This window comes from Macrobrachium rosenbergii, chromosome 47 (assembly GCF_040412425.1).
Source record: "Macrobrachium rosenbergii isolate ZJJX-2024 chromosome 47, ASM4041242v1, whole genome shotgun sequence".
Lineage (NCBI taxonomy): Eukaryota > Metazoa > Arthropoda > Malacostraca > Decapoda > Palaemonidae > Macrobrachium > Macrobrachium rosenbergii.
Genome location: NC_089787.1, coordinates 37,240,899 through 37,268,134, shown reverse-complemented (window position 1 = coordinate 37,268,134; position 27,236 = coordinate 37,240,899). Strand labels below are relative to the sequence as shown.

Here is a 27,236-nt window from a genome sequence, read left to right as displayed (position 1 = left end):
AGCCATACACGCTAAGGCTTCGGCATTTAAGTCATTGCTCCCTTTCTTATTTCGTTGATTCAGCAACTTTATATCGTTACTTAATATTAAGGCAGTCCAGCCAACTGCACAGCAGGAAAAATATATGAAAAAAGTGACAAGCACCTATTCTTAATAACGTAAGTGACAAGTTGGTCTCAGCTCCGTTCTTATGATGGAAACCACGAGACTCTGATTCAATTCATGATGTCACAGTGGCAGACAGCCTACTTGTAAACAGATAGATATCGACGCCCACTTGCTCTATACGGATGTTCGCTGAACAGCGTTCCAAGTTGACAGCGAATCAGCCAGACCAAGCTATAGCAAAAACAAAGTTCGATATGCACACACACCCACACACACACACATTGTGCTCGCAGACATGTCTATCTGTGGTTAACAATAACCGTTAACAAGAGACTTTCCATTTTTTTGTTATACAGTACTAATTCTCCTGATTTTTTTTTCGTTATTCGGTTCTCATAATTGGGAGTGTAGCAGGACAAGTTGTTCTGTGATAATTCTTCTTTGTTGTGCAACTATTCTCCGTTCCATTGAGTTAGAACAGGGAACCTCATACAAGGCAGAGATACAAGGTCACTTATAATGTCCAGTTGCCATAATTAAATCAAACAATCATGGGTGCGTCTCTGTTACGACTAGTAGATCGAAGATGTTAAACAAAACATATTTCTAATGTATCGAATGCAGATCCCAGGAACGTCGAGGTAAGATAAGCGCTGAGACGTTATCACAGTGCGATTTGGACATAACCTCTAGATTCATTTGTGAGATGCGTGAGTCAGTACAGCGGTGGCTCGTTAGGCACACAGTAAGTCTATTTAGCTACTGACTACTCAGCCCAGTGTCGAGGCAACCTAGGTATTATTATAAGTTTCTCTAGTTTATATTTTGCAATTGCAAAACTAACACAAGCCGTGCCCGTTCCCTATGACCTGCCCACGAACAGCTATTTAGAATTAACCCATGAATAAACAGCATACGTTATTGGAGCCCACTTTGCCAGAACAAAATTCATGTGAGAACTATGAGATTTCTGAGACAATGGAGGGTCGTGGAACCTTGATACAACCTGTGTTTTCAGTTTTATAATTCAGAGTGTTGGAAATTACCGTTTGTCATTATAAAACTACTATTTCCTTCAGAACTGGGAGTGGATTTTAAGTTTCTTTGCCCGCAGATTTTCATATTGTAAACTGTGAACCTATGGAAAGTAATTTGAAGACATTGCCGTGCAAATGTTCTAAGTACTGCGTTGTACTTACCGGGTTTTTATTACTAAACCATAATTTATTTGCTTATTCTTTGAATGACTGCAAAAAAAATACCTCCAGAGTTTGGACATAAAAGAACAGGTAGTTGGATTCTCTTGTAAATCTGTGACTCAGACAAGGAAGTGAAAATATAGTTTGTGTGTTTAGTCAGCAACAAAGAGATTGAAAGGGCATTACGTAACATGGGAGGTAACATGTGCGTTTGACAGGGCGGTGTGACGAAATTTGGCAGCGCTGTATCAGATGTAAACATTGGATAGTAGATCGTCTTAAAGATGAGTCAGTGGTTGCTATGGGAAGTTAGTATTTTGTGAAAGCAATTGTGTTGGTTATTCCAGTGTCTGATTTACTGGTGTCTTAAGCTTCTGTGTGAATATCTGTAGATGTCCTGTAATTAAAAGACCATATTCGTAGGTTCTCTCGTGGCCAAGGTAAATTGTTGTCCCCAGCTTAGTTGTGTGCACATCTGTGTAGTTTGCAAATTTTCTCGTAATTTGTATGAGCATAAAATTTTAGGACCAAAAAAGGTAGGCAGAGTGTTTTTTTTGTATAGCAGAGATTTAACCTAGCATGATAGTTAACACCCATAGCCTAGGCTATGGTCTGTTTTTCATGTAGCAATCCTGTTCAGCCATTTCCTGTTTGCCTTTTGGGTTATTTTTATGAAATGACCATTTGTAAATTGTTCCTGCCCCAAAATAGCCACTAGGGTGCATAGGGAAGTGGCTCTGTTACACCAGTCTTATCATGAATATAATCTCGGTGAAGCCAGTGGCCCTCTTTTGTGCAATTCATAGCTTAGGCTAGTTAGTGCAATCAGAATACTGGGAAGAGTGAGTAATCAACTGGAAACTGCTGTCAATGATTAATACTGTAATTTTAGCTTACTCACCCTAACCTAGTACTGTACATGCATCCGTACCTAGCTGGGTAATTGCACATATTAGCTCCGTGCCTGTTTTTACCTTTTCAGCTGGTTTTTTCTACACTTTTAGTGGTTCTGATACTGGCAGTGTATCTGTTTGTTGTCGGCCAAATGGAATGTCCCTTCGCCGTGTTTAGTACTGGCCGGGGGGGGTACCCATACATTCACAAGTTATTGCACTTGCCGGACGGGATATGAACCGTTCGAAACACGGACCCGTGCTTTGTCTTGTGAAGATCGCATATGGAAACCCCTTGTTGGATGGACTTCAGGGGTTAATCACAGGTTAATTACACTTGAGTGCCAAAAATTAAAGGTAAATTCATAATTAACAACCAAAAAACTAGAAAAAGTTAAGTTAGAAGGCAGTCGCCGCCACGGAGCTACTATATAGTTCTACCCCTAGCTGAGACATGGCCCTCAAACTTCAACCCTTGTTGAACCCGTGGTACCAGGTATAGTACTGCTGTGTACCTTATTGTGTGCTCACCTGTACTGAAATGCCACCAAGATCCCACCTGACAAACTGCAAGTACCTAACTTAACTTTGGGCTCAGTATCATACATAACAGTTTTGGCTCTCAATAATTGCCCTGATAAAGCAATATATAGCCTAGTTTCCAAGGTATACAGACCAGAGCCTTTCATGTAGGAGTACTAGTGATCGCAAGCTGGAAATGGTTATTTAAAGTTGCTAATAAGGGAGTTAATGATGGTAGTTGGGTGAGTGGGGGGGAAACTGCCACTCACCTATCATCAAGCACATTTTCCTTTGGCATCAAGGAATATGCAGGGTGGTTGAGGTATGATTATGATAAACAGCTCTGGTTTGTACACCTAGGGGAATAGAAACCATCAACATTTATGTAGGAGACTAACTCCTTAGGTGGGAAGATTGTGGGGGGACCTTAGACCCCTAGATTTCATTCTCAGGACCATTTTTCTACTAGCCTTTGCCTTAGAGAAGCTAGTAAGTGAGTTTTATGGCCTATCGTATCTTGTTTAACACAAGAAAGGTTGTAAAAAGACACCAACCTCTTAAGCCTGAGCATTGGGGACTTTTTATTTATAATGGCAGTCACAAGAAAGCGCCCAAAAATGCCCTTTCTCTCTGCTTTGTGAAGTGATTGAGTGGGCAAATGGTTGTCTTGCAAAGAGGACAGTTGTGTAATTTGAGCAAGAGCTCACTAAGTCAGGGGCATTGCCCCACCTGTAGCTTTTGGGCAGAACTTCTTGGTTGCTCAAGAAATTAAGGCAAGTGTCTGGTATCACTGGACCAGATTCACTCATTTTACCTTGAAGTTTTACCTGTAAGTCCTTGGATACCTCTCTAAGTTCTTTGGTGGCTGCTCAATAGGTTGTGTAATCATCCAAGCTCCACTTGGACTTAAAGCATCTTTTCTAAGGGGTTGAAGGTTGATTGAATGACTGACATCAGTCTCTTCCTTCTCCCTTTCCTCCTTTTTCAGGGCATCAGTTAGGCTGATTACTTGCTAGAACAGGCCATGATGCAGATAGGCTTCACAAACAAGCTTATTAATTTTGTGCTTTGATTTATAAAGTGGGACTCCCTTTGCTCTCTCTCTTAACATTGGGGATGGTGTGGTAAAGCTATCATCAGAACCATTATCTTGTAAGTGACCTAGATATTTACTGTCTTTCCATCTAGTGTTCCCCTTCCTATTTAGGTAGCATGCAGTTCTGCAAAATTTTCTGGTGTGGGAGTACCAACACATTTCACTTTTGCTTGGCCCTGTCAACCTTGGATCCCTTATCCAAGTTGTGTTGGAGGATTCAGGAATCATTGGTCTCTTAATCATTCTCATGACTTGGAATGACATATCTGGACAGAGATTCAGCGTGCCTGCGTTGGAAACTATCCTTCCAAGTAGTGTGTCCTACATAAATGGTTGTGGTTTATATTCCTGTAGGAACAAATACTGTCTCTAATCTTGAAACCAGACCCTTTTATCAGAATACCATCTCAACCACCCCACATGGTCCCTGATGCTGAAGGAAAAAGTACCGGCTTATAGCAGATGAATTGGGAACTCCCCTCCCACCCCCGCCTGCCTGCTACCAGTTGCCTCCCCTGTTACCAAGCTTCAGCAAGTTTCAAGCTCTCACTGAGGAATACTCCTACATAAGAATCTGTTTTAATCCCTAGAAGAAATATAAATAAGTTTTTAAAATTAGAAATTTTCTCGTACAATAAGCTCTGCATTCCTAAATGCTTGAAACTTGCTGCCTCATTTCTAAACTACTAGCTATGGGAGATGGTTGTTAGATACCTATGGTTCCATGTTATGTATAAGTTGTTAGAGTACCATACCTCTGTTTCTTAGACAGAAGTATGGTTTCACATCTCTGGGGATATGTGAAACTGCAAATGTAGGCAAATATATGGTTGAGGGGTTTGTTTGAAAAAACTAGGTTTTGTTTTTTAAAACCCCAGTACAATAGTATTTGCACTTTATTATATCATCCCTCCAGAACCACAATGAGATAATTTGTTCTGTAATTACTGATAAAGGGATATAAGAAGAAATAATTTCCATGATTAATTTTGTTGATTTATTCCATGGATTGTTTCATTGAGCATGCATTTCAAATTAGCAGAGTTGCATTCCTTTGGATTTATCTATTGTACTGTATAGATATTCAACACAGGTTTGTAATCCTGAGCTTCCTTATGATGAGCAGGTTAATACTGTACAATTTTTTATCCTATATTTCAGAATTTAAATGTTATTATCATTTACAGGGCGTTACTAAAATTCCAGATGATTATCGTATACAGGGCTTTACTAAAATTCCAAATCCTACGTGGAGAATTTTTTAATCCACCAATGACCTTACCGAGATTCATCATTAATATTGTAGCTAATACATTTAACCATTCATTGTCATTTTCAATCACAGCTATGCCGTACCCTTGTCTGAAGGTATATAGTGTAACATTTATCATTCCAGAACACATTTTAATCTGGTCAAAATGAGTGGAATGGTTGATATGAAGGTTGTGGTGCTCGGCCAAATATCCTGTGGCAAGACGAGCTTAGTGGAACGATTTATCTACAATCGATTTAATGAGAATTACCAAAGCACAATTGGTGAGTAAAATTTATTGTTCAAGTTATCTTTTGAGATAAATTTTGGTAAGGTCAAGTTTGTTCTGTTTCTTCATATGGACTTTAATGAATCTTCGGAGAAATGTGTGTTTATGTATTTGAATGTACTGTGTACGTTATATGTTATAATTCAAGGAAGGAATTATGGAAATCAAAGATTAGGATATAGTTGCAAGTTAAGTATTTTCCTTAAGTTGGAAATCTTGTCAGTATTGTAAGCTTGCAAAATGATTGTTAGTTTGAGTAAGTTATTATAGAAAGGTTTATTCATGATTAGAAACTTATTTGACTTTGGGTGTAGCTAAGCCTTCGGTGTCTGTCATTGCAAGGAAGTTTGTTCCTCCCAAACCCAGACAAGGAGTCCAATCTTCTTCCAAGAAGGGAGTGGAGCCTTACAGACACTTTTGCCCTCCTCCCTGAGTCATGGGTAGGAAGGAAGAAAAGGGATAGAAGAAGGAAGGGGGTTGCTGAGGATGACAATCCCCTAACTCTGCTGCCACGAGTATGGAGTTGGTAAATGTGGCAGAGTCAGGGGGCAGAGCCTAGAGTAGTATCAGTTCTTTGGGATGGATACATGTTCAGGGACCGTTGTCCTCCCCAATCTCAAACACCAGTAGTATTGTTCTACCCATACCCTCTGGCTTCACCAAAGTCTGTTGCCCTGTCAGCAGAGGTGGAAAAGATGAAGGAAAAGGGTGCCCTAGAATTTGTAGAGCACCATTCTCCAGGTTTTTACAGTTACCTCTTCCTATTACCTTTTCCTATTGTAGAAAGCAGCTGGCAGTTGGAGACTAGTGATTGACCTCCCTCCAATAAATGAGTTTATCCTTCAGACTCATTTCGAGATGGAAACTTCATTTGGTACTGGAGTCCATCAGAGAGGGCGACTGAATACTTTTGATAGATTTGAAGATTGAGTACCCATTTAGCAGGGCTCAAAAGATCCTGTGCTTTGTCCTGCAATACTGCCCACAACATATGATAATGTGCTGAGTCTGTTACTGCCACTCTGGTGGCTGGTTTGCTCCTGCTGCACTTCATGGCATACCTGCTTTTGTCAACATTAAATATCTATAGTACAGCCTTTTCCAGTCTGTCTTTGTAGACTAACTGTTACAGCCTAACAGGCTAGAAGACATCCCCCATCCCAGTTCCAGTCATCCTGTATCATTTTCCTGAGTTACTTATGCAGTAGTGGTCCAGGATGAAGTTCATGCACTTCTGAAGCAGAGCAGTGCCTGATGATACCAAGTCTGCCTCAGTATGTGGATGTGAGCTTATCTCCTCCTCCACCCATATTGAAAGGGCTGGCATCTAGAGGCAGCTTCTTCTAGATAGAACTTGTACCCTGGAAAGTAGTTTGTGGAAGCTCTCTTCATTTTCTTGAATTTCTAACATCCAGTGATGTGACTTCTATGTACAGAGTGGCTACTCCCAGTTGTTTAGAGAAAGTATTCAGTGTCACTTGTGACTTCCTTGACCCATGACCATGTACAGAAGGTCAGGGAGTTCTCACCCTACTATCTTTAGGATGCATTTAGCTTCTGCCACCCCAGTCATCCAGAAAGCCTGTTTTGACCTGATGCAAAGCATCTTCTATTTAGTCAAGTCCTTGTAGGGGGCTAATGCTATCAGTGCATTTCATGAACTGCATTGTAAGCATTACCTAAGGTTCTTTTTCTTACTTTCCACCCTCTCCCCACAATTGTCTTGTAGTGAAACTGTGAGGTTTTCTTCTGGTTAACAGATTTGAAATGTTTTTTTGCTCTAAGTTTCCCTTTCAGCACTGAAGGACCTCAGGTCCCAGCACTTGGCTTTAGGCCTAAATTTTATATTCCAGTCTTATCCAGTCAAGTTTTCTAACAAGGGCAATAAGGAAGCAGCTAGGGCCATGCAAGAAGAAGCATCCTTTTCTGAAATGATAGTCTGGGTTTGTAATGCTTACAAACTAAAGGGACTGTTTCATACTAAGGGGGCTTCTGCTGCAGAACAGCATCCACAAGATTCCTTGTTTGAATCCTTCAGCGGGAACATTGAACTTTCTCCTTCTATTGCTATTAAGGATGTCATTGTTATTGATGTTAGACTCAGGATTGATGTAGAGGTATGTTGGAAAGGTACATTTGTCCGATGGCTGCCCCAGCACCTTCAACTTGCTGGAACTTAGGTTCAGCAAGTTGTACTATTTTGAGGGTTGCTCAGTTCAGGCTTGTTGCTTGTCATCCCTGACTGAGTGTTGCCAAGTTGGATGCAGCTTATTTTACGGTGTTGCTGACTATGCTCTCCCTCACCAGTATGGATATGACAGAGAGGTTCCTGCAGTAGTTCCTGTCCATCACTAACTTGCAGGAGTGTGAGAAGGTGAAGGCGTTGACTTAGTAATCAAATTTATGAAATTTAATTTAGTCCTTGGCAGAATTTCCATCTTCCATATTAGGATGATTGTCTATCTCCTTGTGAACTCCATCATGAAGTTTGATGCTGTTATGTATGATGCGTCATCTTTGCTTTTTTCCTCAGACTTCAAGGACCTGAGGGCTGTTGACCTCCTTGACATGGCCTTTTTCCCTGATGAGTTGGTCAGACAACTGGCAAAGAATTTTTTAACCGATATGGCAAGGACTGCAATGATAACCTAGGTGCTTCATCCTCCAGACTTCCCTCTACACCATCCTAAAGCTGCTCCATTTCATCTTCCTCTTTAGTGAGCAGACCAGTGGACCTTGGGACCCACCAACCCCATCGAGAAGACAGCATTCTATTTTTTCAGTTACACTCCAAGCAGGAGATGACAGTTGCTCTTTCACCTATGATTCACAGGGGAATCATTTAGTGGGGGAGGGCATATTTTCACCCCTCAAGCCCCAAGAAGTAACAGCAACTGGTTTTCCATTATTCCTACTGAAATTCAAATATGTCATCACATTGTTATATATTCTATCTATCTATTTTATGTGCTTCAAAAAGCACATAAAATAGCTCAAAATAAAAATCCCCCAGCTGATTAGGCTCACTTTGCGCGCCAAACCGTCTTCTCCCCCCCCCCCCCCAACAAAAATCTGAAATGATGCCCCTGCCTATGAAAGGCAGCAATCTTTAACTGAATTCTCCAGCTCAAGGGAAAAAATAAAAAAGTTTTTGGACCACATACACATCTCTTCTGCTAGTAAGAGCTTCTATCAGAGATTCTGGAAGTTATGGCAGGAGACAGGGCCAGAGCTATGTACAGTGGATGGAATTCATGCTGGCTACCAACTCCCCTTTTTAAGGGACATACAGGGGAGATTCATATATGTCCAAGATCTCAGACAACAAAGTGGATTCAGTGATTGAGTAACTGGTGATTGAGAAAGTAACAGAAGGGTCAGGTTGCCAAGGTTCTACATTCATATGTCTTTTGTCCCAAAGGCAACATGAGGATGGCACCTAATCAACATTGTCAGCTTACTGAATGAGTTCTGGCAGCAGACCCTCTTCAGGATGGAGACTGTGGAGTCATTGAGGCAGCCCATCAGAAAGAGAGATTTCCTGGTACACCCCAACATACCTGACATAAGGAAGCACTTGTGCTATGTTTGGGGAGGCAAGATTTTCCAGTTTTGTCCCTTGTTTTTTTTACCTGGCTACAGTTCCATTGGTGATTTTTACCAGTACTTTGGGACCAGTAGCTGCTTAGACACTCAGTTATGACAATATTTGAAAGCACTGGATGATTGATTGGAAGGACCCAGTTCCTTGAGCTCCAGAAACACTGTTCAGGCATACTTCCACACAAAGTTGAGTTCACCTTCTTGGACAGCAAGCAACAGGAGGCAGACAGAAAGTGACAAATCAGCTTCCTAGAGCTGAAGGTAATGTTTCTTGGCTTTTAGTTATTTGCTTAGTAGAAAGTAGGGTTATCAGAGTTACAGCAGACAGCTTCACCTGAGTGATCTACCCAGGAATCAGGAAGGGATGGTCCGAACCTGTGTGGTGTCTGACAGTGTACTGTGTGTTTATGTTGGCAGAGGCAGTAGAGTTGAGATTGTTTCAAGGCTTGTGCTGGGAAAGTGGAACATCATTGCAGAGAATCCAAGCACAAGGAACAAAGTTCTGTCCTCAGAGCAGTTGCTGGATTTGGAAGTCTGCAAGACTCTGGGGGTGCATGGGGCATGCTTCTCATGGGTTTCTTTGCAATGACCTTGAACCACAAACCCCCTCTGTAGTGCTTTGCACAGCCAGACCCAGTTACCAGGAAGCTGAATGCCATGCTTCACAGGAGGAATAGTCTCAGTTGTATGCCTTATTTCCATTCAACCTGATGATGGAAGTCCGAGCAAACCTGAGCCTCTTACCACTTCAGACTAACAGTGATAGCTCTGACTATACCAGGATTTGTATCTGGACCTTTAGTTGTTAGTTGACATCCAAAATCCTGCTACCCAGGAAGACTCCTGAAGCAGTTACATATTTATAGATTCCATGCAGACCTGGGAACCTTCTGTCTTCATGCATAGAGGTTATTAAGTGAGGCCTCGACCTGTAGCCTTCAACAGCAAAGTGGCCTAGATTCTTTTGTTGTTGTACCTTTATTCCTGTAGTTGCTGACTTATTTCATCCATCAGTGCACCCAAAAAATTATCTGTTTTTACAATCAAAGGCTACAAAGCTAGAACTTCAGTGCATTATAATGAATGTCACCAAGGACCTCAGGAAAGCTATAATGGGGCCTACCCTTAGGTAGGACATACCCTTCGAAGCCTTATCAGCTTTGAACTTCTGCGTATTACTGTGAAATTTTCCTTCCTGCTAGCTTTTGTGTCTTGGAGATGTGTGAGTGGGTTGAACACACTGTCTGCCAGTAGCATGAGTACCATAGGTAGGTCTTTGGTGGCCTGTCGTTTGCTCCTGATTTTGCTAATAAGTTCCAGAGGATTGGCACTATTAACAGTACTATTGCTATGTTTGCATTTTTAGCCTTGGCATCCAGTATTCAAATGACCTCTGTCCTGTGAGAACCTTCCACTACTTCCTAGAGAGGAATTAGGCATGTAAAAAATTAGAATTTTAGACTTTGTTGATACCCATTGAAAAAATTGTTTTCAAAAACAGTGTCCTACTCACTAAGACAGGTCATTTTTCAGCATATTAGGCATTTCAGAAAAGGAGGCTGGCCAAGTAAGAGTGATTTTGAATGAAATCAGAGCTCTTTTAATTTCTCTGGCCATCAGGAGAAACATTTGAGATGTGGTATGCAGGTATGTTGGGATGCCAGTCAACCTTTGACTTTTTATTACCTTTGAGATATGCACAGAGGGATGGGATGGTACTTACTGGGTCTTAGTTGCAGTGGGATGCTGTTTTGTCTGGCAGTGGAAGATGTACTATACTCTTCTTCCTGGTCCTTGAAACCGTCCATTTTCATTCTCCACACATTCTGAGAGCTGTATTCTTTTGGTGTTATAAGCATCTTTGTGATTTTTTTTGTGATATATAGAAGTACATACTGTCAACTTTACCCTCTGGATGTTCATCTACTGACACTACCCCAAGAGAATACCTGAGACACTTAGTGTTTTACCTGTTCTCTCCCCTAAATGTTTCAGTGGACCCACTGAACCTTTGCAAAGGCTTGGACTTTCCAATTGCTCAGAGTTCTACCCAAATTGATGGGTTTGGTTTGAACATTGAAGGTTTTGTAACAAAATATTTTCATTCAAACCCATCAGTCATATATGAAGTACCCTCCTCCCATTCCCTTATTCCCATGGGGTCACATATTTTTTACATAAAACGAAAATTTGGATAGTTGCTAACTACTGGAGGGATCAGAGGTGCACATGCTTCAACAGTTTCTCATAATTAGTTCTGTTATTCTGTCCAAGAGACATTTGAGTACTGTGCATGTATCTGGGGATATTTGGGCCCCAAAGGAGGCACTACATGTTTGATAATTTGTATAAAAAATATTTTTTAGTGTTGTAGAATCTTAATTTAAAAAGTCATATAATTTTACTACCTTGTTATTCTGTTTTCACTCATTATTTTGTAACACAGTACTGTATTTGGAAAGCAAAAGACTAATTTACTATAAGTGGAAGTAACTCCAGATATAGTGGTGGTTTCATGAGTTTTGAAGTAACCTTCACCAATATCTTTTCTCAGAGTGTAATTATTCTTCATTTTATTCCATCCATGTGTGAAGTATTCTGTCATAAGATGGAAGTTAAAAAAATTTGTTGTTAGCTTACACACGTATATTTTTCAGGTGCTGCTTTTGGGGCCCGCTATATGAACATTGAGGGAAGAAAAATTTGTTTAGGTTTGTGGGACACAGCAGGAAGTGAAAGATATGAAGCAATGAGCCGTATTTATTACAGAGATGCAAAAGCAGCAGTGATTTGTTATGACATTACTAATATTAAGAGGTAAGAGTTTCAGTCTTTGCTATCTAATGTAGATATTTTTCTTCTCTTGATTTTCCCTGTAATTAAAGACAAATTCTCAGTACAGTAGTATGGTTAAATTACTTTAGACTTATGGTCATGTGAGGTTATTGATTAACTGAATATATAGAGTTAACATGTAAGAACTGATGGATCTAACTGCAAACGTGCATTAGGCACCTATTGCTCTAATTCTGTCTTTAGATAATTGTGTGGGAACATTTATTTCATTGGTGTGTATTGAAAAAATCAATATTTTAACATATAGCATTCCATTGATTAAGAATTAACATTTGCCAATTACCCATTTCTAAATTTAGTTACAGAGTACTCATTATTATTATCATTGTCTAACTGCCCTTGGACATTAAAAGATATTTTTTTTATTTTTCTTATGGGCAGTACAAGATAATTTTTTGTTTACAGATACTGTGGTATCCATAGTTAGCTTGTCTGTGTATAATAGCATGGAAGGGATTTGGGTGACTCATGTTAGCTAGTGCTTTGTTTCAGTTCAGTTCATGGTTGCTTTATTGAATAACCTCTAACCTAGGAATTGTTTTTTCTCCAAAAGCTGTCTTACACTGAAATTTGAAACTGTTTTCTTAGTGTTGATCGTGCAAAGTTTTGGGTAGGAGAAGTTCAGAAACATGAGGAGAATTGCAAGCTGTATTTATGTGGGACGAAACTAGATCTGGTGAAGGAGGATCCTCAGCGGCGTGAAGTAGATTACCATGACCTCAATGACTATGCAGAAGAGGTATGTTGAACTTTCATTATTACTGATTTACGGTAATCTTTTTAGTCACAAAGAATATTAGTTTTGTATTAGACAGAATAATACACAGAGAAAATATTTATTGATGGTCAGCTTACATATATTGTGCGTTTGACTTTAAAAAAATTTATCATGTATATGCATCATATTTTCTTTTCCAGATAAATGGTAAACTCTTTGAGACTTCAAGTAAGACTAACACTAATATTGAAGAATTGTTTGCATGTATAGTGGAAGATTATGCAAAAGACAATGCGGCTGTTATTGCTACATTGGAAAGGCAGACTGTGGATTTGACTGATGAAGAGAAGAAAAACAAGTGCTGTTAAGGTTGTATATTTATATAAGAAAGAGGTTTAGTATTCTGAAAGTCGGGTCATTGCCGATGCGAAGAGGATGCCTGAGTTGGGCATTGTCTCTGCAAAGGATGTCAACAGACAGTAATTGATAATGGAGTTGGTTACAGTGTAATTTACAGTTGTTATGAATCACCTTCCCATGAGAATTAACTGCCTTACAGTACAATATGTACAGTAATGTAAATACTGTATATATGTGAATGGTACATAAAAATGAAATAGGTTAGTGACAAGGCACAGTCACCATCTGTTCTTTCACAGTGAAGGTATTGTGTATATTTCTTGGTATCTTTTTAAGTGTCTTCTTTTTCACAATGTTCACAATGTGATATGTATAGAGGTATGTCATTAAGTTTGTTTTGTTTTGATATCCATACTATCTTTTATATTAGTTGTATATCATGTTGTGTATAGTTAAATATAAGTTTTTAATACTTTGTTGTGTATTCATCATATTATGTATTTTAGGCTGATACTAGCTGGAATTCCCGAAATGTCATGGCATTAAGAAGACAAGGAAATTGAATGTTGCTTCGGGAGCGGATTCAGGGATGTATTGTTAACCTTTCACATCAGTCAGTTTTTGTGCCAGTACTCAGTACTGCAGTACACTGCAGGATGTGTGTCAGTGCATTCGTTAGTCATAATTAATCCCATGTTGGAATGTTGTAAGATATGAAAAGTATAAGTGTGTTCTCTTTTTGTGGCTTTGAATTGGGAACCAAAACTTTTTCCCTGTGATAAAGCATTTCTGAGTGCACCTTTTGCACCATAGGAATGTTAATAATGTAGAATATACACTGTAAAGAATAGAATGGAAAGTAAGATTTTGGGAGTGGCCCACAGGAGACTTATGAATTTAAGGTAGTTATAGTATGTATGCAGTAGTCACGTTATGAATTTAAGAGTGATAGCATTTGTTATTTACTGTAGTAGGTGAAGTTGTTATATTTGCTAAATAATTTTGCTCTAATACATGTCAAAGTGAAATTTACGGAAAAATTAAATAATAATTTTTACAGACATAGTAATTGGACTTCTGGATTTCAGTGTAACTTAGTTAAATGGCACCATTTCTTAGTATACCACTGAAATAACAATTATTATTATTATTAATATTATTATTATTATTATTATTATTATTATTATTATTATAACAGCAAATTAGTTTAATGAGACCACTGAGTCACATTTTTAGACTCATAGGGTTTGCCTAAAGGGTTGTTCTTGAGGAGAAATTGTTGAAGTAGGTGGACAGCTTAGTGGGAAAGTTAAGTGGAGAAAGCATGTTCCTCTTAGTAAATATGTCTTATTTTATATATGATCAGTGGATTGTATGCAGTTTTGTGTTTTAGTGGCCTAAACTATAACTTTACTGGAGAGGTGTAGCTTATTGACTTTGTCGTCAAATTAGCTAGTATCTGTCAGTCATCTGTTTAGTTGTAGAACTACAGACTTTGGAAATTTAGTTGTTTTGGTTTCGGTAATTTTGCATTAACGTTCTATTGTTCTTTGTTATTATAGGTTCATCATTACATACAGGGTATCCCATTTTCATTCTTATTCAATTACAAACCTTTCTGTGGTGTTATGGTTGGTAACAGGCCATCTTAAGCTGAAGCAACTGGTGAATGGGTACTATAAGAATTATTGGTGGCATGAGGGAGCTGTCACACTGGAATAGTCCTGTGCTTTTTCATTGATTGCATTTGACTCTTCTGGTGAGTATCATAATGGATGCATCTTTGTTGTGCTGATGAATGGGCCATCATGATTCCTCTTTACTTTGAGGATAACCAGGAAGCATTTGTCAGCATCCTTTTCTTCATTTGTTTCTAATTGTTTTCCAGTTACCTGTACCTTTGCCATCCATATATCAGTACTGTGTGTAATTATTTTACAGTGAACTTTCTGATTATCAGTTTCTTGTTTGGTCATTATGGAGTGATTCTTCTCTTGTTTTTATATTGAGCTTTTTTGCTGTGTTGTATGTCTATATATTTCTCCCCATGCAGCATATATCAGTTGTAAGTGCATTATTTTTGCACAAGCATTTGCATTGGTAAAATATTACACCAGCATCTTGATTACTTACTGATCCTTTGTTTTTTAAAGAAACTGATGCCAGATGCAGTTACTCAGTTTTTGCAGTGGTGTATACATTTCGAAGAGGATTTCCTCCTACGGAAATTCTTGCACTGTTGAGGACTGTAAAAGCATTGTTTTGACTCAAGCTAGTACTTGTCCAGATGTGTTGTTACAAAACCCTTAAAGTGATGAAGGTTGAGAACACCTCAGATCGGTGAACCACCTCATACTTTTTCCTTTTATCAAATCCATGAAGTTCGTCTTTACAAAGTGAAGGTTTAAGCACAATTTTAGGTCAAACCAAGAACATGTGATATGAATTACTCGAATCACAATATCCAGCAGGTACTTTGTGAAAATATTGGGGAAATGTAAATTTGTGGATAGATTAATGACACAAATAGATATGCACATTTAGCTTGTTTGAATTAGGTTAATATACTTTGCACCAGTAGCAGATTTTTTTATACGCATTTTCATGGAATTTTATACTTAGTTTCTAACTAGATGCAGTTGTAAATATGTTTTTTCATTCTTTACTGTTATAGTGTGATTTTACCGTAGATTTGAAGATTTAATTTCTTTGAGGCATTTTTTGATCATAAACAAAGCAGTAAGATCAATATGGAGTACAGTAGTTGTTCATTAGTTAATATTTCAGTGGTCATTAACAAGTCCTGCAGCACTAGTTTTGACTTGGATCTGACCTGCAATATCATATACTGTACTCACTTTTTACCAAGTTTCTGTTAATAGATAATTTGTGTCACTTATATGTAGAGTTCATGTAGAGATGTATGTCAGTTTGACTGTTCGGGCATGTTTGGAGACATAATTGACTGGTTTTCCAAAAATAGCTTGCAGCAAGTGCAAAACAGGTTAAGCAGAGGTTTCATATAAAATCCAGAAACCTCTTGAGAGGCAGCATGAAAGTCTACTTTTAGAAACTTTAGCTTTAATTTTACGTAAATCATTCCAGTTTTTTTTGTAAAATCCATGATTTTTTGTATTACTCCTTTAGGTTATATTGTTTGATCACAATTTTCCAAATGCAAATACAGTAGTTACTAATGCAAGTTCTATTGATACTCTTAATTTACTGTTATACATTGATGCATGTTTGGAAGGTGATACAGAAGGGTGCTGAAATTTTTTCATGAAAGTGTCTTTATTTTTATCTTTGTTCTTTGCCTAAGTTTAATTGTCCCCATGTAGTTTTACTGATTTTTGTCTTTTGTCTTACATAATTATGAATTATTGTCATTAGGACTCAGTATTTAGACTGCACAATGTTTTAAAAATATAGTTCTAAGTCTTTGCAAGGTATGATCAACATTTATGTTTAGCATTGCAAGTTGAAGTTTTTTCTGTTGATTTCTAACTCATTTAATTGAATAAATATGGCATTTAAGTGATATTGATGTTAATGCTTTTGAATGCAGTGTATGTTGACACTTTGAAACATTTGTTATGCAAATAATGAACAGTCATTAAATGATTGTAACATTAACAGAGTGATAGGAGAGGTCTCTTGAGGCCACCTTATGAAAAAAGAAATTTGGTTTGGTGGTCTGCTTAAACTTACAGTTAGTGTTTTCAGTCTACTGAATAACTGTTGTACTCTTAAACAGGCCACCAAAAAATGCTGTCCATCAGATTCCTGGGTGTCATGTTTCACTCTTTGTTACATGTTCGTTTCACTTTTTGTTACATGTATGAATTGAAGCATCTCATGTTTAATACAGAATTTCAAAGTGACATGAGAGTTGATCATAAATTGGGACTTACTTTACAGTAAAAAATATTGCACAAACCAAATGGACTTGTTGATTTTGGTAGTTGAGGGGATGTTTTTGCAACAAATCTATAAAAAAGATAACTTCCTAAGTTTATGTCTTTTTAATTAAGCTCAAGGGTAAATATGAAAGTGATGTTACATTTAATTCTTCTTGATTTGGGGAAGAAGCTTAATCCATATTCATCAGCAGCTCAAGAAAACCATTGACAATGGATTAGCAAGATCATCTGCAGTATTTAAATCTAAATTTCATGTGGTCTTTCTCAAAAATTATGAAAATTTTAGAGAATGAACTTACACTTTAGGCACCTTTCTGTAACACCAGTTTCAGAAATCAGTGTGAAGGTCACTGAAAAAGGGTGTACTACAAATATTCAAAGCTCACTTATCCCTTTTATTTCATGAAAAAATGTCACTTTTCTCCGATGAAGGGTATTTTACTGTTTGCTTAGAGGTCTATGATCAAATCAACCCTAGTTTAGAAGGTGAATAAGCCTTGTTATGAAAGGCAGAGTTATACAAATAACATCCTTGAATTGTGGTATTTTCAAAATGCTTATGGCTACAGATGCTGTTGTCTAGCATTTTCATTTTTCCTAATCCAAAATTTGCATGCAAGTAGCTAAGGGAACATTAATCCTGGATAATCCATTTTGCCACCCAAGAAATTGCAAGTTTTTCATAGTGTTGAGGATATCTTTTGTCTCAGTGTGGCCACCATTGCTACAGCCACTGGGTGTGTCCCCACTGGCTTTATGGTGGTTCGTTGCATATATGTGGTATTTTACTTATTTGGCAAAAAGCATTGTGTGTGATCTCTTCAACTATTAAATTAGGATTAAAATGGGATAATTACATATACATGAAAATTAACCCTTCTATACAGTCGCTTACCGAGTGCATGGAGAAGATTTGGTGTATGCATTCACGTTGCTCACTAGCATGGAGGTCAAATGTATCTCAGTACTTTTAGTAACCCTTTCATAAGGATGCGAAGTTCTCCTTAATAAAGAAGCATTGTAATTTTTTTTTTTTAGGTTGTGTATTACTGTAATTTCTTTTGGCCTACTCAGAGTTAGGGCACCCGTCATTATAGAAACCTGTAGGCGGCAGGTGCATCAGTGCACCTTACGTGGTGCCTGTAGGCATTACTTGAGGTTTGCCATGTCTCTTTGGCCATCCACATTTCAGCCTTTTACTCTTGCCTCCATTGCTGCCTCCATTCTTCATTCTTAATGTCCAACACCTCTGTTATTTCTTAGTGCACTGTGGTGCTTTCTGCCCATTCCACCTTTGGATCTTTGTACTTCATTTCTTTTATTTTCCAGTTCTCTGTATCTTGCTGTCCAACAACTCCAGCTCCCTCCTTTCAGTGTTTTAAGCACTGAATACAGAGTAGTGGAAAGTGCCCCAGTGCTGGGCCTGATAGCCTAAATTTCATAAATCAGTCAACCAGTTGTTGCAGAAAAATTTCTCTGTCACCTTGTCATTTTACCTAAGGGGTAGTTCATTCATCTGATATTTAGGAACCGTTGTTCCCCATATTTGGTGGTGAAGGGAATACTAGTCATGTTTCTGTAGAATACACTAGAAATATGCCATCATATTATTTTCAATAGCTGGAGGGTCTCAGTCATGGGTGTGAAACCATTTATGTGCAGTACTTTCTCTCTCTCTCTCTCATCATTAGAAAGGGCATGCAGCCATACGTAGTAGTCATCTTAAGAAGAATTTTAAGGAAAATTAAGCCTTGTATAGTTTTCAAGGAGTTTCTTTGAGGTAAACTTGTAGTTAAACTGGGGTAGTCATAGTGCTTATGATATTCTGACTTTATTGGAGAAAATAAAATAAGAAAAAGATCTCCAGTAATTAACTACTGAAGATCAGAAATATCTTTTATGGCTTTGCTTTTTTCATATTTTCTTAGTGCTGAATTATTTGTTTTAATTTAGTCTTCTCCCACCTATAGTGGGTCAACTTCTTCAAAGTTGCATTGCTCCAGTTTTCACCTTTCATTGAAGAAAACTCGATGAGAGTAAGGACGAGGTGTGACTGATTGGTCTTGTGGAACTTCTACTCTGTTTACTAAAAATAACAAAATCATTTCATGAGAAATCAAGTTTGTTTCCCTGGGTTTGCTCCAGAAAACATCATTTGTAATTTTCTTGTATTCCATTCTTTATTATACTATGTAAATTTTGATTACAGAACACTATTAATTTAGGTGTGAAAAGCTAGGCAGCCAAAATTACTGTACTGTAATACCAAATTTTAGATAAAAACTGATTAGTGTACTTACCTTTCCCATTGTGAGTTAAAAGTTAAACCAAAGGTTCATTACAGAAGTTTTACAAGTAGCATTATAAACAATGGTTAGTGCTGGTGCATGTGGGTTGCTCTGTAGCCTATTGCAGAACACTGAGGTTTCCAAAACAGTTCTTTGCTCACACAATTGACCCAGCTCTGAATGAGTACCAGTGCTTAGCCAGGAGCCAAAGGCAAGAGAGAAAGGAGCCTGCCACCATACTCTTCAGTCTTGTAAAGTGTAATATGCATGCCTCTCTACAAGACATTCTCAACACCATTTAATAGGAATAACTTTCACTTTGATTCCGGTTAACATGTGAATAACTGATTCAGGTTTTATTAATAGGCTTTGGGACAGATATAATGTGTAGTGCACTGTAATTTCAGTCTTCAATTTTTCATTGATGCTATGATGTGAACTGTGTGTGGCCTGTGTTTATTGTGCATGCATTGTGTTTTACCTTATATTTCCTTCTTGTGTGAATACTGTGCTCTGTTTTTGGAGATTTAAAGGTTAGCCAGTGAGTGACAGAGGTAAAGGGTTCAGGTCATTGCACTTGAGCAAAACATCCTGGAAAGTGAACAGCATCCAAGCACCTGCCCTCCTCACATGTACCTAAGAGAAGAACAAGCAATGGGTAGATGACTGAGCAAGTAGACCTTTAGAGTGTAAAATGTTTAGTCTTTGGATATAAGCATGATTAATATTCTTTAGTGAAATATACAGGAATTTATGCTAGTCAGCTAGTTGGTCAATACCTGGTGATTTCTGAACTCTCAGAACTAAATACTGTATTTTGTTTGAATTTTTTATTTATGAATGTTTGGTGTGATGATTTGGCACTGGACCCTCTAGGTTATTCAGTTCTGTGCTGGATCTTTGGAAGGATTTTTACCAGGTAATTAGCAATTAAGGTCAGTGCGTGATACGTAGTCAGATTGAAAGATAAACAGTGGACCCCCGTCTGTTCGCAGTTCAGGATTCGCAACTTCACTTATTCTTATTCGCGGATTTTTCCATGGAACATATATCCACATTATTCATGGAAAACTTGCCTATTCGCAGAATTTTTCATAGCGAAATATTTACAAACTGTATTGTCATATTATTTTCGTGACTAAATACTTTTTTCATGGTAAAACTACTGTATGAAAATACGCAGTTATAAGCATTTTTATAGGGGGTTTATTTGGTGTTTGAACTATTAAAATGGGCAGTTATAAGCAATTTTAGAGGGGTGTCAAGTATTCATGGATTTTAGCTATTCGTGGGTGGTTGTGGTCCCTATTCCCCGCAAATCCCGGTTGTCCGCTGTATGTACACTGGCATAAGTAATCAAAAGCTTTACCAATATATTTGATTCAAGTTTAGTCTCTGTACACTATTTTTTATGCAGAAGATACGCATCAATTGGAAAAACAGAATGATACATTTGACAACGTTGATTATATGACAAGGATTTATGATTTTTAGCTTTTAACAATGTCCTAGTTATTTGTAATGTAGAGCAACTCAGGATGTAAGTCTCCATGTGACATTTATTGAGATTTTATTTTAATTAATATTCAGTGAAAATTATTTCTGTATTTGTTGTTAAGAGATTAAACAATACTTATTAAGCATTCTTCTCTGAAATTCAGTGAGAAGTCTGATTAGTATGAAAAAGGACTTTTTCCCACACTTTGTGATTTCGATAACTAGGCATGCTTGTCTCAAATTGTTTCAGCTCCTAACAAACAAGTTGAAAATACATTTCAGCTCCAAGTAGTTATGTTAATTGAGGTTAGGTTAATGCTGTTGTGGCTGAAATTGTGTGAATCCATCTGGTTTTTTGGAAAATGATGAAAAATATTTTGTTTGATTCTTAATTTCAAGGAGATGAGCTTTGTCAGTAACATACAGATCTGAATGATGATTTGAGTACAGTATTGGTTTATTAATCTTCTTGATACACAAATCATATCTTAGAGTTGTAATGATTTTATTCAGACCCTGCCCATGCCTTTCCAGTTCATGTGGCACAAGGGTGTTTTTTTTTATTATTATTAGCTGCACAAGCAAACACATGCAAATGGTTTAATGTAAGAATATGTTGTTCATGAAATCTTCTAGTTAAATGTTTACTGCAATTTTTTTGTAAATATGATAAATGTTTGTGTGATTTTATGCTAGCCATGTAGAGCCACCATTGAGGTTTGGTTGGTACGACTACTGATATTTAGAAATGAATGAAACTGCAAATAATTTTATATTGTAAATTAATTCCCATTCCTGTTTGATGTATTAAGTCTCTAATACCGTATGGCTGCTCCAGCAAAATTAAAATGTTACAAGTGTACCACATCAGATTTTCTCTTGTGAATTATTTTTTCATTCAATGATATAAAGTGAACGCAATGTATTCATTTAGATATGAGGATGCAGCCAAGTTCTTGTCTTGAAATTTATCTTATATTGATGAAGAATATGGGAAAAGGCATTTAAAGCGTTTGATTGAAATTTATGTGGTCATTCAAATCTTCATTTTTCGGTAAAAAGTGAATATTTTCACAAATAAATTTTTGTCACTTGAATTGTCACGGAAGAATGCAGAAAGGGGAACTCAGATCCCTTAAAGCATCAACTGTGATCTGTATCAACAGTCACAAATCCAGTAAGAATAGCATGAACTATTATTTCATATTCTTGCTGACTGAGAATTTGTAAGGTATACATTATATCCAAATAGATTTCAATTTCAGTTTTTAGTAAATAATAATTGTATCAGATGAGTTAACCAGTTTAATTTAAGAAATATCAGAGAAGGTTTTTTTTTTATTTTGAATGGCAATCTTTGTAATATTTTCTATGCATACTTTTTTGTTTTATCAGTTTCTGTACTGGTTTTGATGACAAGTGGGATAAGACTCTGAGAATTAAATATCTTTAAGGTTAAATGTTCAGGTCCAGATTTCTTGAGTTGGCCTTCCATTCTAGATTACTCATTTTATTCCTTCTTTAGATGATAAGGTTGTGTTTTTTACATTAGGTTTCCTTGTAATTTCCTGGAAAGTATGTTGTACAGGTACAGTATATACTTTGAAGATTTTTATTACTTGAAATTATTAATCAGTTTAGGTTAGTAATTTTGTAAATTATTTTAATTGATATTAGTATATTTTATAATATGACATAGATGTATAAAACAGAACATTATTTAATGTCAACACAAAGCTCACGTAAAGTACACCAGTTTAAAAATGTGTGACAATATGCTTCGTAGCCTTTTGAAAAACTGCACAAAATAACTGATAGTGTGATGTGGATTTTACCAGTCTAGTATTTCTTGAATCACTTCACCCGCCATTTTTGAGGATACAGGTTATGATGGCTTAAGTGTCAGATGTAGTAGCTCACTTTTCTCTTGCTTTTTGTGGCTGTCTTTATACGTCCCAGTCTCTAAACAACAGCCAAATTACCGCGTGCTTTGTGTTCCATGATGTATATTTTCAGGTTTCGCGTAAGAACAAATCCTTTGGGTGAACCAAAGAAAGTCTCAAAATATGACACTTTGGTGTCCAGAAACTACTTTGTGATATGTAAAGATGTGACAGTTTTTCAAAATCCCTCGCAATGCTTCTCTCCTGTTTTATGGTTGGTGCTTTTCAGTTGTGAATTTGTTGCTATTTTTACTTGGACTTTTATTTTAAGTAATACATTTGTAAGAATGAGGCAAAATTTGTCATTGGTGACCGCATGAGCTTTTTAGTGGTCTGATATAGCTTTTGATGTTAACGGCGAAGTTTGGCAGATCATCTAAGAAAATTTACATATGTCTCCTTTTAATCCTTAGAACTAGCTCCATTAGGAGTAGATGCATTCATACTAGTATGACATGTTGTAAAGTATGCAAAGGCCTTGGCGTTTTGTCTTTTGAGATAAGTACACTGAAAATCTTTAGTCATTTGTGGTAGTCATGTTTAACTTGGATTCCTTTTAATGTGTAGAAACATATAGCCTTTTGGCTAAAAGACATGGTAGGGAATGAGATCTTTTCAGGCTGAGAAGTTTTGCTCATTGAGGTTGACTTGCAGTAAGCCTTCTTGTGATTGAGCAGATGATTGCTAGGATAATTTGTGCCCTTAAAGTGTGCTGCATTTGTGATATTGCTAACTATGGTAAGATTCATTAGCACAAGCATACAATTTGTATATTCTATATCTTTCAGGAACTGTACTTTGATGTCCAGCTGTTGTTGAAGTTACCTTTGCTTTATAATGTCCTTGCAGTGTTGTAGTAGCGACAGTTGCTTGGTGTTTTTTGACACTGTGCTGTTTCAGTGCATGCAGATGGAAGGGAACAGTAAAATTATGCATGATATCTCCTTCTCTGCTACTGCAATATTTAGGAGTGGTATCCCACTGACATTTTGAAAACTATAAGAATCTCTTACACCATTTTAGGGTGAAGTCCACTTTGGGGCTTCCTTCATTCAAGCCTTCTTCTTCATCATCATTGACGGACCTTACATTGAATGCTGTGATTATTTTGGTTTTGATCCCTAAGGAGAAAACGAGCAGTTCTATTATTAAGCAAAAGTGTGCACATACTGGCTGGAGCTCTTTCCCAAAAGACATTGCATAGACTTCAGTTTTATGATAATGAGACTGAAAGTAGTGAACTAAGGGTTTAAACTTGTTTGGTGATTTGGATGTTCTTTACTCCATCTGATCTGGTAAGAAGTATTTGAAGAGGGCAAGTAGTTGCATACTGTACTCAGATTTTCACTTTATGGTATGGAGTTCTTTGATAACATTTAATCCCGGTTGCTGGAATTCATAATGGTTTAGCTCCCAATTATGTGATAAGACTTCTTGTGCATTTGTGGTTTAAGGAAAAGTTTTATAGATTTTCAGTTACTGAAGGCTAGCATATGGTGCTGTTAGTCTTCCTCTTTAAAGCAAAGACTTAGCCCATGCACATATGCTTCTTCCTTTAGTTTTGTGTCAGCAATAGATAAGCTTTGTGACCATTCCATGATCTGTTAATATTGTTACCATGCATAAACAAGGCATTCTTTGAGTAGGTTTTGGTCGACTCAGTTTGAAGAGCTTTCAGAAATGCAGAAATGGTAATTGATTCTGAGCTTCTTCTTGTTTTTTGTTCCAACTCAGTTTTGTAAATGTACACATTTAATCTTATATATTTTTGGTAATTTTTGGCATCATAAAGAACTAAATGCTTTTAACTTAGAATAATTACGGTTTTTAGTGAATATAACCATCATAAAATTGTACACATATCATTCATTGTGATTTATTGATAGCTAAATAAAATTTTATGAGCTGGGCAGGCTCCTCCACAACAGAACACAGGACTTCTTTATCAAAAATATGGAAGTCATCATTTCATATGTTTTTTAATCTTGTACCAAAATCAGTCAGTCAGAATTTTATTAGATGCTAAATTGAAAGTGCAGAGCTAACACTAGTAAATGTTTTAAGGTTTGTAAGAGTTGTATGAAATATTTTTTCAACATACAGCCCCTGGTTTACATTTACTGTAAGCTCACCACCAATTCTGTCTTCATTTTTGTCTGTTAGACTATTTATTAATAATACTGATTCTGTCTTCACTGATTCCGATGGAGCATAATGACAGTTTAACTGGTGACAGCATGTTTAGCCTGCAGAAACCCTTTATGCCTCCCCTAGGAGAGAGTTAATGTGTCAAGTTAGTCTGACTAACCTAGTATTCAGTAATAATAACAGTAATTTGAAGGCTAGTCACTTCTTGCAGTTTTGACGTAGGAAAAACTGGGTTCAGCTTCGCTGAAGATAAGGGAAAATGCCCTCTTATCTTTGAGTCTATTATACTCTATCACGTGTCATACTGTTTTCATTACGACACAATACCCGGCTACAAGACCAGGCTAGAAAAATATTTCTTTGATACTAGTCTAGTCACCATGGGAGCACTGGCACCATGGGGGTAACTCCTTTGAGGACGAGACAGCGACTACCAAAAATAGGTTTTTCCTACGTCAAAACCTGTTTTTTGTTCACCATTGTGGTAATGAGGATGTTAATACAGTATGGGGAGAGACCAAAAGAATCTACTGTTGTCACAAATTTTGATTATAATTGTGACCAAACTGTGTGGTTAACTTTCTGAACTTTCATTCTAACCTTTGTGGTTTGGGGTTTACACCAAACATCATCAGTGGGATATACAGCACAGTAGTTTGGACTTGTTAATCATTTGACATAACTACAGTACTGCATTTAACTTGTTCTTAAGCTAGATAGCTTTCTGTTAGTAAGTGCAACTGGATTTCATTATTATTTTTCCAAGGTTGATGAAGATGTTTTCATAAACCCTATGTTTTTAAGCTTACAAGGGATAGTTGTTTAAATAGTCATTATTTATGGTTCACATTTTTGAGTCAAGATTTCCCTGTCAGGTGATTTATGAAGGAAGTAAGTAATTATAGTACCATAAAGATTTTGTGCTTATGCCTTGAATTATTTGAAAATTGTTTCATAGGTTTATAACATTTTTCAAGAGATAGCATATTAAATTGAAGGTTGTTTTATTGGGTTGATTCAATGCAGTTGGATACTCTCAAAACTTGTGCTGTGAAACCCTTTGAAGAATGGGAAGAAATGAAGTTTTGTGTTTTCATTTTTGTCATTTCTTCCTCTTTTTTGTTTAGAATATTTTTACAGACATATCAATGAAGTTATATAAGTGAAGAAATAATTCTGAACTACCTTTGTTTTAAATCTTGCATTGTCTTAATTACAATTCCATTTCTTCTGTTAGCTTTTTTTTTTTTTTTTTACATTCTGCCTTCTCTTGCCTTTCATTTCGATGTTATATGACAGTTCAGTTTTGCTGCTTTATGTCTGTGAAGAAAATAAGCTGCTGAATATGAGCAGTTAGTAAGAAAAATTCTTTGAATGGCATAGGTCTTACATATACATATCTACATTTTGTTTGCAGATATAAAGTATCATGCACCTTGCTTGCAGATGTAAAAGTGTCATGCATGTTGTTTGTGTATGTTAACTACTATTTTATTGTTGAGTCTAGAATACTGTATGTAGTAGGCAGGCAAGATTTCCCAGAAGCATCATTTTGTAAGTCATGGCATTCTAAATCTGACATTAATATTTGTTGTTTGAATGTTCACAAGGTTATTTTATAATTTTTGTAAATATTGTATTGTTTTCATGTGTTTTTTTTATTTTTCCAAATTTTTATTAAAACTGTTGAAAAAGAACCTAGTAGTCATATATTACTTTGTTATGCACTATAGTATTGATTATGTAGGCTAATGTACCAAACAAGTTATTATTTGTATTTAACTGCAAATTACTAATAAAGCACAATTTTGCTTTTGCATTTGTTTGTTGTTTGGTAATTTTATATGTTGTATTTACATATTAGAACTTTTGTAATAGTTTTATTGGCCTTGTAATATTTTTATGTAAATGATCTATGCTAAATATTGTAAAGGGTGAAAAACATCAGTAAAAGGAATTTATATGTTTGCTACAGGTCTTGTTATTACATTCCCCAGAATATGTTTAAAACGTGTGTACTAAAACGAGAAAGTCTCTTTTGTATTTGTTAGTTTAGGACCTTTCTGTGTCCGATGTTGGTGGATTGAGGACAACTAGGGTGCTAGAAGCATTCCATAGGCCAAAATACAAACCCTCTAGCAGTCCTAAAGAGAGAAGTTTATTTATTCCTTAATTCATATGGTGGACTTAGTAAATAACTGAGTGAGTTTAGGTAACCCCTTGCTTTTCATGATCAAACATACATCAGATGTCATGGGCTATGGACATCAATACCGTACCTGTGTGGACCCCTTGCTTGTTGCAAGCCATGTGGCAAGTAAATAGTGTGCAAAATTTTAGACCCTTTTGAGACCAAGTGATGATGATAAGAGTATAGGACTTATTTTCAAGACAGTGCGACAAACATTACCTTTTCCTAACTCAGCCCCTAAAAGCAGCCATGAAAATGAATAAGGTTAGCACTTGAGTTCAGTGTAATTCTTAGGATTTATTGACCTTTAAATAAAGCTTTCCAAAGCTTACCAGTAGGAGGAAAGAGGC

At 36.8% G+C, this 27,236-nt stretch overlaps 1 protein-coding gene across 7 annotated transcripts; it reads left to right on the top strand.

The window, feature by feature from the left end:
• Positions 1-248: 248 nt before the first annotated feature.
• LOC136830767 (ras-related protein Rab-24-like) lies at positions 249-26,667 on the top strand. 7 transcript variants are annotated; one of them, XM_067090641.1, is made up of 5 exons: positions 249-355; positions 5,215-5,354; positions 11,620-11,779; positions 12,407-12,557; positions 12,737-26,667. In XM_067090641.1, exons 1-5 carry the CDS (start codon positions 291-293, stop codon positions 12,902-12,904), a joined length of 684 nt encoding a protein of 227 aa, XP_066946742.1. In that variant the 5' UTR covers positions 249-290; the 3' UTR covers positions 12,905-26,667. The 7 variants fall into 7 exon arrangements, with proteins under 7 accessions (XP_066946742.1, XP_066946743.1, XP_066946747.1 ...); XM_067090642.1 differs by lacking the exon at positions 249-355 and adding an exon at positions 490-749; XM_067090646.1 differs by lacking the exon at positions 249-355 and adding an exon at positions 768-853.
• Positions 26,668-27,236: the final 569 nt, after the last annotated feature.